Source organism: Pieris napi, chromosome 17 (genome assembly GCF_905475465.1).
Source record: "Pieris napi chromosome 17, ilPieNapi1.2, whole genome shotgun sequence".
Classification (NCBI taxonomy): Eukaryota; Metazoa; Arthropoda; class Insecta; order Lepidoptera; family Pieridae; genus Pieris; species Pieris napi.
Window position 1 is genome coordinate 11,655,346 of NC_062250.1, and position 12,884 is coordinate 11,668,229.

General features: G+C 35.3%; 1 protein-coding gene and 1 non-coding gene across 2 annotated transcripts in view; both read left to right on the forward strand.

The window, feature by feature from the left end:
* LOC125058121 (dynein axonemal heavy chain 3) overlaps window positions 1-12,884 on the forward strand; it is a 50,803-nt gene that overhangs the window by 37,096 nt on the left and 823 nt on the right. Inside the window, exons 54-68 of the mRNA XM_047662161.1 lie at window positions 871-1,057; window positions 1,356-1,476; window positions 1,557-1,724; window positions 3,410-3,645; window positions 3,766-3,949; window positions 4,362-4,498; window positions 5,269-5,406; window positions 6,389-6,626; window positions 7,128-7,335; window positions 7,913-8,163; window positions 8,815-8,972; window positions 9,364-9,523; window positions 9,936-10,130; window positions 10,285-10,493; window positions 12,596-12,806. Coding sequence (XP_047518117.1) covers window positions 871-1,057; window positions 1,356-1,476; window positions 1,557-1,724; window positions 3,410-3,645; window positions 3,766-3,949; window positions 4,362-4,498; window positions 5,269-5,406; window positions 6,389-6,626; window positions 7,128-7,335; window positions 7,913-8,163; window positions 8,815-8,972; window positions 9,364-9,523; window positions 9,936-10,130; window positions 10,285-10,493; window positions 12,596-12,806 — 2,801 coding nt within the window. The remainder of the gene's footprint in view (window positions 1-870; window positions 1,058-1,355; window positions 1,477-1,556; window positions 1,725-3,409; window positions 3,646-3,765; window positions 3,950-4,361; window positions 4,499-5,268; window positions 5,407-6,388; window positions 6,627-7,127; window positions 7,336-7,912; window positions 8,164-8,814; window positions 8,973-9,363; window positions 9,524-9,935; window positions 10,131-10,284; window positions 10,494-12,595; window positions 12,807-12,884) is intronic.
* Window positions 4,941-5,022, forward strand: Trnal-aag. The gene has a single exon. It is a non-coding gene; the product is annotated as a tRNA-Leu (tRNA).

Below are 12,884 nucleotides of genomic sequence, written 5' to 3' on the forward strand. Positions count from 1 at the left end.
ATCAGGCACTGTTGCCAGGCTTGCGACAACCTCTTTAAACACTTGCAAGTCTTCCGGTGTTGTAGTCTTGTTGGTGTCCATAGGTGGCGGTAAGTACTTTACTCTAAGTGACCCAACTGTTCCTTTGCCTACTGTCCCATAAAATAAATAGTAAGATGTTGGTAGCTTCAAACTAACTAACTTCTTGACCTTAGCCACTGGGACCTTCGGGCGAGTCAGTGGTAAGACTGGTCGAGTTTCCTCTCTTAAGGTTGGAGGAACAGTACACCATCCTTCCTCCACAAGACAATCTCCAATTATTATGGTCACTGTCTTCATGCCGGAGAAGTCATGCTTACTCAAATGTGACTGGGGCAGTTGCGTTGTGTGAGGGGTAGTTTAACCCCAAATATTGTTGAGTAAAACGAAGGCTGGCTCACACATCATGCTTGTGAACAGGTGCCGCTTTAGGAAACTGGTCTGCAAGGTTTCCGTTCAGTTTTGTAACTCCCTCCTTTCTGGTTTCTTCTATCTATGTTTGCCATAGTCATTTTGTATGATGATTTAATATTTTAAAAGAGTACCGAGAGTTTTTTACTCCGGCTTTTTCTCACTGCCTACACCCTCTGTCTTCTTTGCCGATGAGTAGCGATGTCTATCGATTCAAATTTAATAACGTGGATTAAGTGATACCTGTATCTTCTATTCCACAATAAACATATTATTTTTCATGGTTGTGTATGCGTATTTGTGTCTATGTACAATCCTTATAATTCGTGACTTTATCGATTTATTACATCATAATTGGCAGTTTCTGAGATAAACTTTCTTAAAATAACAGTGATGATGACAGAAAATATTATCATCAATTAATTATTTTATCTTCAATAGAGCAAGCGAACAAATGGATAAAAAACATGGAGCGTGATAATCAATTAAAGGTGATAAAGCTAACGGACCCGAATTACGTGCGTGTGATGGAGAATGCTATTCAGATGGGTTTGCCGGTCATTCTGGAGAACATACGGGAGCATCTTGATGCTGTACTGGAACCGGTTTTACTTAGGAATGTATTCAGGTGAGAAGAAAATCTGAAAGCGCTATTAACATCGTCCTTAATATCTACTTTATAATTAGACATACGTTTCGTTTGTCATTTATATCTGGTTAAATGTGTATTGCGTTTTTATGTATTGTGTAATGGTATAGCTATTATTATTATAACGAGCTGTAGGAATAATAAATATCAAATAAATAAATATTAGTTATTTACCATTTATTAGATATTCAGGTACATGGATTTGCTTCTGGCCTCATTACTCTAATATAAGATCTCATTCACTCTATTCAATTGATTGCTTCCTGTTACGTTATAGATCAGGTGGTGTGGAATGTCTGAAGCTGGGAGACAATGTGCTAGAATACAATCACAGTTTTCGCTTCTACATCACAACAAGACTTAGCAACCCTCACTATTTGCCCGAAATCGCTGTCAAGGTACCCATAACTCTCACCGTTTTTCTCTCACAAGTTCTCCACCGCCTCGATGATCGAAAAACTAAAATTATTATTTTTAGGTAACAATGCTGAACTTCATGATAACCCCACAAGGTCTCCAAGATCAGCTGCTTGGAATAGTGGTAGCTCAAGACAGACCTGAGCTGGAGCTGAAGAAGAACCAGCTCATCGTGGAAGGAGCTAATAACAAGAGAACCCTGAAAGAGATTGAGGATAAAATTTTAGAGGTATGCCAATAATATATAGGGGAAGATCGTTACCCTTCGTACGCGGGGCACATTCATACAGTCAAAATAAAACTTGAACGAAACAAAGTACAGTCTTGCTTTTGTATGTGTGCATGAGTCGAGGTACCAACTATAGATCAATGAAGTTTCGTGAAATTCGCACCGATGAGAGTGAAGTTACAGGCATGGACGTGTTTTCGCGCTCGGTAAGTAATTTTTTGATCTATGTTTTTATCTCTTGTTACTGTAGATAAAATAAGTTTTCGTGTAGAGTATTCTATCAGTAACTAGCAAAATATACTTAAGATACGTCTCCAATACTTAATTTATGACGTTTTCCTATTCATATTAAAATAAGTTATATTTTGTTGTTATTCAGTTAGTGGGGTACATTCGGACAGCACTAGATGGGGCACATTTGAACGAATTGTACAACTAAATTTGTTTATAAAAATTTGTCGACGCGAGCTGTCTTTTTCATACAAATTAAGTTTTCGACTTTCTACATATTACACTACTGTTAAGGCATCTTGACTAAGGTTGATTTTGATGCTTGTGAACCAGATGCTGTGAATAATTTACCAATCCATCAAATAGTAGTTCCTTCGAAGTCAGTTTTGACATCAGAGGCATTTCGACCCTATTCGCATTCTGTAAGTAGTAAAGTAATAAAACAAACAAAATGACGATGACGGCCAGGAAAACCACGAATTTATACTGCCATACCCGAAAATAAGAAGTTCTAATCCACACCAAAGAGTAAAAAATGTAATTCTAAATTTAAGATACCTAACTAATTAAATTTTGTTTTACATAAGAAAAGTATTTTATTTTTGTTTAATAGAAGTTAAATCTTTATTTTTGTGTTTAATTTCATTGCTAATAAATGAATTTTGAACTACCCCAACACTGTACGAAGGTGCCCCGTTGATGGGGCAGATTCGTACGTATTCCAGATTTAGTTTAAATCATAATTATGGTTGAAACACCGGATGAAATCATTTGTCATTTTTTTATTTGAGTCTCAGATAGTTAAACTATAAATTTAAGCTATTAACTAACTAATTCATGGAAAAAGAAAAAAATAAAAAAATAAAATGTGAAAACCGTACGAAGGGTCCCCACCTTCCCCTATAGTAAAAGTTTGGTGAATTTATTGTGCATTAATTTTTATTTGATTTGATTAATTTCTTTACTAGCTGACCCGTAGCGCCTCAATAAATATCGTGTTACAGATTAGATAAACTTAATTTATGATTTTATGACAGTAATACACTACTTTTGCGACGTAAGTATTTATATAATAATCTGGAATGATTTAGTGAGACCAATCCATTTGACTTTTTTTATTAAGTCATAATATGTTTATTTGTTGTATATTTAAGTAGCTGGATATGTTTTTCTTAGTTAACACGAAATATATTTCTGAATGTATGCGTGCGACATTTTAACAACCAATATATTTGTCAATCCTATTGCATTACTTACATTATTCTACATTTTTAAATCTAAAATATGCTATTATCCGAATATTGACGATTCGAAACCATTATTCAGAAACGTTCTTTAATTTGAGGGAAAAGTTTACCGTATCGAACGATTTTCACCCAAAGTACTTATTATATTGTACACTTTCAAAAAGAAAGAGACAAAAGGATGATATAATCTTCTTTTTCCGTTGTCAGGTGCTATCTTCAGCCGGAAATATTTTGGAAGACGAGTCGGCCAACCAAATTTTATCATCGTCCAAGGTTCTTTCCATAGAGATAGAGGCCAAACAGGCAGCCGCTGCTATCACCGAGAAAGAGATAGATGAAGCTCGACTTCTTTACGTTCCAGTCTCGAAACATAGCTCTGTCCTTTTCTTCTGTATCTCGGACTTGTCCAATATTGATCCTATGTACCAGTATTCGTTGAATTGGTAAGGTTTCCTTCAAATATATATTAGTTATAATTAATTATATGTTAAATTCCATTTTGAAAGTTCTTTTAGACATAAATACGGCTGTTTTTATGGCTCTTAGATTATTTTTATTGGCAGGTTCATAAATCTTTACAACCAAGCTATATTGAATTCGCCCAAAAGCGATGTTCTGGATGAACGTCTGGAAGGGCTCAATGCATTCTTCACGAAGAGCATTTACGAAAATGTCTGCCGAAGTCTTTTCGAGAAGGACAAGCTTATCTTCTCTCTCGTTCTCACACTTGGAATACTTCGTGCTAGGGTAACATTGAATTATTCTTCTGATGTTATTTTTGTACTTCGCTGATTTTTAAACTAATCGTTTAGAACTTTAACTAAAAGCAGTTTAGCAGATAAGGCGTAAAAGAGTTTTCGTATTTGGGATTCAAGTACTGTGCTCATAATAAAAAAAATAAAAATAAAATAACAAAATGAAAATAAAACTAGCCGTATTATGATTTTTCATAATCAGGATTACATTAAGTCCACATGTTTAACATTAGTACACGACCTCCTACGCAGTGAAGGCCTCTTCTAAATTCTTCCACTTGTCTCTCATCCTCCCATCCACCATTTTCCAATCCTTCCCCGCTTTCCCTTTTATTCCATCTTCCCAGGTTTGTAGTGGGCGTCCTCTCTTTTTACAAACGAATATAGTCTTGATAAATTCGCAGGGTGAAATTGACGATGAGTTGGTATCATTTCTCCTGACTGGTGGAGTGGCCTTGGAGAATCCTTACGAGAATCCAGCTCCCACTTGGCTTTCAGACAAGGCGTGGTCGGAAATCGTTCGTAGTAGCAATCTTAACGGGTAAGATCCAAAGTCTTTTAATTTTCAACGCTCCATTAACGTATCGAGGTGTTATGTAAAATATATCTCACGAAAATAAATTCGAATTCCTAAGACTATTCTAATCTCTCTTTACGACTTGTTTATAGCCCTCGAAACGTTATATAACGAAAATTAACCAAAGACAATGTCTAAGGAATTTGCTTAGCAACAAAATTGTGTGCAGTACATTGCTTATATATTATTCACAACAATTTTATGACATATAACAAATCAAATCGTTCAAGTTTATTTATATTGATAAGTTTTAATAAACCTATCTTACTCACACAGAAAATACAAATTTTGACAATAGTGTTATATAAGATATTGTCATATGAGGTGCCAAACTATTTAATATAAGATCAATCCAGAAATAGATTGTTACTGTAATCTAATGTACTATTTCGAACCATTAGATATGGGTAGCGTGGCCGAGCGGTCTAAGGCGCTGGTTTAAGGCACCAGTCTCTTCGGAGGCGTGGGTTCGAATCCCACCGCTGCCAGATGAATTTTAGTTTTTTGTAATATTACCAGTAGATTATAAATGATGAGCAGATGAATAATTATAAATTAATTTGAATGAGTAAAAAACGTACGCTCTGAACAAGATATTAACAATAATTGTTTATATGACAGTACGTTATATCTGTAAATTTTCTAGAAAATAGCCATATTTTTATTTATTCAATATCAGGTTTATATAATGTAATAATATTTAACATTTTTAATATAACGTTTCCCGTTTACAGGTTACGCGGTTTTAAAGAGAACTTTGAAACGAACGTGCCTAGTTGGAAGGAGTTCTACGATCTATCAGCTCCGCACGAGACGTCTTTCCCACATCCCTATGAAGAAATTAAAGGCATACCCAAGCTGATTATGTTGAGGTATTCTTATATACAGTCATACAGTGTGTGAGCTACGTCAAAGTTGATTTCTTTAAAAAAAATTACCTATACACTAGATCAGCAAGTTGATTTTGTCTAGTTTGATTGTCCTATGATCAAGGACCAGCGTGTATCCAAGCATTTATATTATCTTGACTATAATCCTCTAATTATAAATAGGAATTATTACATAATAACTATCGTTACTTTCAACAATAGATCGTAATTTGTGTTTGCGACGTAAATGTTTATTTAAGTCGAATTTACATTACGACACTAGTGTTATGCATGTTGGAATGAGTTTCATGAAAATAGTTGCAGCACGTGTGAAACTACTTTAACAAAAAATAATAGTGTCGTGAAATCAACAGTATCACCAACGACATGGCTCTGTCAACATCAAAGCTTCATTTTGCGATGCAGAACGTCGTGGTACAGATGTTAATACATATATAAAATTCGAAAATTATATTTTTATCAACTGACCAACGTTGGTTTGCCATTTTGGCGGTCATTTAGCTGCACGATGCACTCAAACACACACGTCTGCCCTGTGCAAATGCTTTCGCGATACTAGTTTCGTGTCGCGTTTTCATCGTGAAAGTAGTTGCGTGACATTAGTTTTACAAAAAATATGCGCATGGCACGAAATTTATCCAGTGTCGCGAAACCGATGCATGCATTATGAAACTGTAAATTTACACGTGAAATTGTTGATGAAATTTATGTCATAAAACTAATTCCGAGCCACTAGTTTCGTAATGTAAATTCGGCTTTAGTGACAGTCTCGTTAGCCAGCAAATCAATACGATTGATTACTTCAGGATTTTTATAAAGAGGTTTATTGTAATATTGTTTGATTTTGTTTAAATTAACCATTCTTGATAATATTGATAATGACTTTACAAAACCTACATTATATTCGATTATATTACAATGAACGATTTTTCACCACAATATTCTCACGACTTGTGTTGTTTAGATGCATCCGTCCTGACAAGTTAATACCACTAGTCCAACAGTATGTGGTGGTGGAAATGGGCCGCACCTACATCGAACCACCACCCTTCGACTTGGAGAAGTCCTACAATGACAGCAATTGCTGTTCTCCGCTCATTTTCATCCTGTCTCCCGGCTCTGATCCTATGTCAGGGCTAGTCAAATTCTCCATGGAGAGAAAGGTCGTGAGCTTCGAGACTATTTCGCTTGGTCAGGGACAGGTACGCTTTTTTATTTTCTTTTTTTATATAATAGGGGGGCAAACGAGACTACGTGAAACCCATAAAGGGCAGTCATCGCAGCCCATAGACAGTTTTTAGTGGGTGCGTTGCCGGACTTTGAGGGAGGAGTACATCCGAATTTTGAATAATTGGAGTTCATACCTTTCAGGGAAGACCCCGACCGGGAGTCGATACCACAGTTCGCTAGTTCGCAAAGGAAAATTTGAACATTATTACTATTTTGGCAATTGGGAGTAATCTTTGAAAATACTGAATTCATTTAGGAGTCTCATAAAAGTGGGAATCTATTTGTAGATCGTAGAGTAACTCTAATTATGGACTGTGTTTTTATATTTGTGGTTTCCAAAGAACGAATTCATACGTTCAACAGCTATTTGTTTATATAGAATATGCGTTACTAACTAATTTAAGATTTTTTTGCAGAACAAAAACAATATGAAAATCATTGCCTTCAATTACAAATAAAATACAATTTGACAGGGTCCAATAGCAGCGAACATGATTAACTTAGCTATCCAGACAGGCGGTTGGGTGGTCCTGCAGAACTGCCACGTGATGGACTCCTGGATGGGGGAGCTGGAGAGGATCTGCGCGGAGGTCATCATCCCTCAGTACACGCACAAGGAATTCCGATGCTGGCTCACCTCATACCCCAGTCGAGCGTTTCCCGTTACCGTGCTGCAGAATGGTTAGATACTATTCAATTGTACTCGGGACCTGAGACGTAATGAAAGTCAGCCACAGTGGCTCAACGACAAAATGAAGTGTTAAAATATTGAATTGTCCTGAAAAAACTTATCTGCTATTAGGATTGACGGCAGCTATATTAACGTAAAACTTTTAAAAAATAATAAATTTAAACCAATACATCTGACAACAAAAATACGTATTTTTACTTCTTATTAGTTATATTACTTGAAGACGTTTGGGACGATTTTATTACTTATATTTTTATTTAAAATAAAGGATAGGTTATTTTCGAAATAGCAATTATTAGATTCAGATTGAATGTTACAAGCTATTTGATACAAGTTGATTGTAATAATGTATTTAAAAATACTATAATAGTTGTTTTAAAATGCTTCTAAGATGTATGTAAATCAAGCGTGAATGAATATTGGTCTTATTTTTAAGTATGGTTTCTCATCGAGTAATGATATTTTTAGTTAGTGTAATAAATTAGTGATTATATCCGTTTATAAGAGATTACTTATATAATAAATCATAAAATCACTCACATTACTAATAACCATACCATAACGCAGGTGTGAAAATGACAAACGAGGCTCCCAAAGGTCTAAAAAACAACATTTACCGTTCATACATATCGGATCCCATTTGTGACCCCGAGTTCTATATATCGTGCCCTCGAACTGAGGAATGGCGAAGACTTTTGTTCGCACTTTGCTTCTTCCACGCGATTGTTCAAGAGAGACGCGCCTTTGGTCCTCTCGGATGGAACATTCAGTATGAGTTTAATGAGAGCGATCTGAGGATATGCATTATGCAGTTACAGGTTTGTAACCAGACAATTTGTTTGTTATTCGGTAGTTTTATTGTTATATGTAATCAAAGTTGTTCTTGTAACTTTTGTAAACTTGTACACAATCTAATATATAAAATTCTAGTGTCACAATGTTCGTTCCCATACTCCTCCGAAACGGCTCGACCGAGTCTTATGAATTTTTTTATGCATATTCAGTAAGTCCGAGAATCGGCTACTATCTATTTTTGTAACCCCTTAGTGATAAGGGGTGTCTATCCAAAAAAAGACACTTATAAATTTTATTTTTTAATGATACAACATATAAAAATACATACAACCCCTAATTTTCACCCCTCTACGATCAACCCCTATTTTATTTGTTAATTTAAAACTTATGACTTGAACTCTGAGGTTTATATAGAGAAAACTCACAGAAAAACCTTAAAAGTTTTCATTCCGAAAAACCGAAGAGTCTCTGGGGTAGCATAGCAAAATGTTCCATGTTGGTATGCACTAAAAAGGTAGGCTAGGCATTAAGGAGAAACGAAGTTCACAGGAGCAGCTAGTTATGTTATAAAGTAACAGTTTACTTATTAGGCTCAATCGATATGTTTTTGGTTTATGTAATGGAGGTTGAAGGGTGTAGAACTTTGTATAAAAACAGTATTAATTCAACTTTAGATGTTCCTAACGGAATACGCGGAAACGCCCCTAGAAGCGTTGAACTACTTAGCGGGTGAATGCAATTATGGTGGAAGGGTCACAGATGATAAGGATAGAAGACTCATCATGTCTCTGCTCTCTCTCTTCTACAATGAAGATGTTACTGCGGAGCTTGAGTGAGTAACTTGGTAAATTCACTTATATCGCGCATAAATAACGCTGTCTTTCAAGTAGAACATTCAGATAAAAAGTATTCTTGACCATCGGAGTTAAATTAAAAACAATGAGCTAATATCTACTAAATGCACAAACATAAAGCAAAACGCTTTAGGCTGTGTTTTTAATTATATCGAATTATAATAGCATACCAGTCACATTGTGTCAGTATCATGAATCATTTTTAATCGTTACCTAATATAATTTTATTAAAAGGTGATCAGCCTTCTGTCTCACATTGTAGAAAATCATTGTGAATTTCCGTTGGTGCACCGTGGGATTTGTAAGTGGTATAAGGTCAACACTGCTGTAATGATTTAATATGAACAAAGCTTTTCCTATCCTCCATAGTTACTCGTTTTCTCCGAGTGGAGAATATCGTATGCCAGCCAGTATGGACTACAATAGTGTGTTGGAACACATTCGTGCGTTGCCAATGATCGCCAAGCCAGAAGTTTTTGGTCTTCATGAGAACGCTGACATTACCAAGGATAATAAGGAGACTGCAGCCGTGAGTCGTTCTGATTATGTTAAATATATGACGGGTCAGAAAATTTGATATTTTTTTTATATAGGATCGGTTGGTGTTACCTGCCGTTTCAATTTAAATTATTGGGATGTCTGGAAAAGCTGGCGATCACTTTATTATTCCAATAATTATTGTCAATAGCAGCTCCTTACACTCGACTTCTCTCTTTCTGTTCTTATAAAATGTTTTAGTCTGCAGAGGCGTCGTCTCTAAGAGAAGAGGCCTTTTGCAAATCTTGAAGGCCCAAATTACCTTGGAGTAAATGACCTTCTTTGGGCCTTTGCCGAATAACCATGTCTTTTCTATGGAAAAATTGGTCGGATCGTAACTTTAATTATAGATTATAATTTCGACTTGAAATCAAAACTGTATATTGAATTAATTTCTTTCCCAGCTCCTATTCGGTTGCCTCTTAACCCAGACGTCCATAACATCAGGGGGTGGTGGAGGTGAGGGGGGCGAGGGAGGGGGCGTGGTGGAGCTGACTCGAGACATGAAGTCCAGACTCCCCCCGCCCTACGATGTCTTCGACGTCTCACAGAGATACCCAGTTCAGTACTATAACAGTATGAATACAGTGCTTAAACAGGTAACCTATATTTGCTTTATAGATTTTTGTATGCATGGGAATTTCTAGTTAGCAAAAATTTATATGTAATGCCAGAAGATTTGAGGAATTGACCCACAAATATGTAGGTATACTTAGTGTGATTTTATTTCATATGGTTGGTTATATTTTACAGGAACTGATCCGATACAATCGTCTCTTGGCGGTAGTAGCACGGACGCTACATGGCGTGTATATGGCAGCCCAGGGTCTGGCCATCATGAGTGCAGAACTGGAGGAGTGCAACAATGCGTTTGTCAAAGGCATCGTGCCTGGTGCTTGGATGTCCAAATCATATCCTTCTATGAAACCCTTGGGCTCATACGTCGCCGATTTTCTTTCAAGGTATACAACATAATAAAACCCTGTAACATTTTTTGAATGGAGATGAAGAACTCCCAAAAAGCCATAGATTATAGTTCTTCTGCATTTTACATAATTTCGGATATAAACAAAATAATAATATTTAATCAAGGACTAGAAGATACTTTGTAGATTAATATATATAAGAAATGGGGGCCTCATAGCCTAGCGGTCTAATTAGTAGCAGCTAGGTGAGGGGTACCGGGTTCGAGGGCATGTTTTAATTTAATTTAAAATTTGTTCTCGGCCTTTGGGAGGGTTGTGTGGTACCGGGCGAGTGCCTTAAACCGTACATGGAGGACACAATCAAATTCCTAAAGACAAGCACGAATTATAAAAAATCCTATACTTGACGCTGGCTAATGCACAAATCGTGCCAGAGCCATAAAAAAAATATATATGTATAAGAAAGTACCAAAAGTTTTGACTTTGGGTAAATGTTACAAGCTCCGACAGTAGGGTATTGTCGTTTTTAAGAGTTACTTGTTAAATGAATGAGACAAAACCTTCTTTAAGAAATATAGTATTATTAAGGTGACCAACTATTTTTTGTTTAAAAAGAGTACGCTTTGCAAGTATTTCATAGGTGAAAAAATAAGAATAAAACTTTATTTTCTTTTAAAAACATATTTTTCTTTGGAGTGGATTTCGACGAATTTTTTGTCTAAATGAGGATGTTCGTCTAAAAATGTTGCCACATCCGAACAACATTCATTTTGCATATTAAATTTGACTGTTAAGACGGCAGATAATGTTTTTACAGAAATCATTTCCTACAGAAAATACCCTTTCAACAGCAGCATTAGTGCCAGGACAACATAAGAAAATTTCTATTAAAACTAAATTTTACAAATGAGTAGGTACTTTCAGAGCACAGGATTTAAAAAGAGTACAAAACTCAGTAAATGAGTATAGTTGGTCCCCTAAGTATTATACAAATGAGATTGTTCATCTATAAATGCTTCAGCTTAGCAAGAAGCACTTTAAACATGAAATAAAAACCATAGTCTTAGATAATATTAAATCACTTTACTATCAAAACATTTGTGTCTGTGTACATTATATCAATAACTACTTGTACTCAGTCTGCCCTTAAGACTAGTAAAGATATTGCACTAATAGTGATGTCAAAAGTAACAACCATATCACAAATTGAGATTTACATGCTTCTACATTAAACTGCAATATTAAAGCTTCCTTTAACCTAGACTGGGTGGGCTAATTAGAGAAAATGATTTTAAGAATAAACAACCGTTTTTGATCTACATAATAAAATTTCTAAAATATAGTTCCTTCCACAATTGTATTTATACTAAAATTGTTTTAGACCCTATTGGCAGTACTAAGTTTAAAGAGGAAATCTGTCATTTTTATTCTTTCTAATAGATCTATGTCTTGATAAGCTCCATATTATATTTATGTTGTTCAGTTCAAGCTCATAGTCTATTGTCTTGATAATTTTCTATCAAGGGTAATATATAAAGCAATGCTTAACATAAAACTGTAACAGAGGTCTTCAACCATCAGTTTTCTTTGCTAAATCCAGTAATTTATTCATAAGCTCTCCTCCAAAGGATTCTCTGTACTTCTGGCTTATACTGTTCAATAAGGCATACGGAGTCTCATAGTTCATATTTTCTATAGTTGCAAGGTTTGTGTCATCATATTTTCGTCCAACTACTCGGAACCCTGCCGCAGACATTTCAATGCAATAATTAAGGTCTTCTAAGGTTGTCAAATTCAAATACACACATTGGTTGGTGTTTTTAAGTGCAGTGGATATGCAGGCAGTTTTAACATGCTTTTTTATATCATTGATGGCAGCTTCTGCTTCTTTGGGCCAAGTGTTTTGATCTAGCACTTGTTCTGACATCTGTAATGATAGTAAAGTAAACTAAGTTTTCGCATTTTAAATTCTTGGATTATCAGAAATGTTTTATCAGCTTTTACTTAATGTTTAGTACATTATTTTTTTCTTTTACTACAATATAGACATTATTTAATAGATTAAGCAGAATAAATAATATTAAAGAAAAACATGAAGAAGGTCTCTATATTCTATCTATATCAATGTTTATTTCCAGATTAAAGTTCTTGCAAGACTGGATAGATGAAGGGCCACCTATAGTATTTTGGATATCAGGGTTCTACTTCACACAGTCATTCCTGACTGGTGTCTTACAGAATTATTCAAGGCATAATCGTATTCCTATAGACCAGGTCCATTTTGAATTTACCATCACCAGTATGGAAGCAGAGTGTGAGCAAGAACCTAGTTTTGGAGTGTATTGCAAGGTAATAATTAGACATTCAATCTATTAGACTTGCAGGTAATGGCAAAAACATTTTCTGAGTTACAAGCTATTAGAGTCT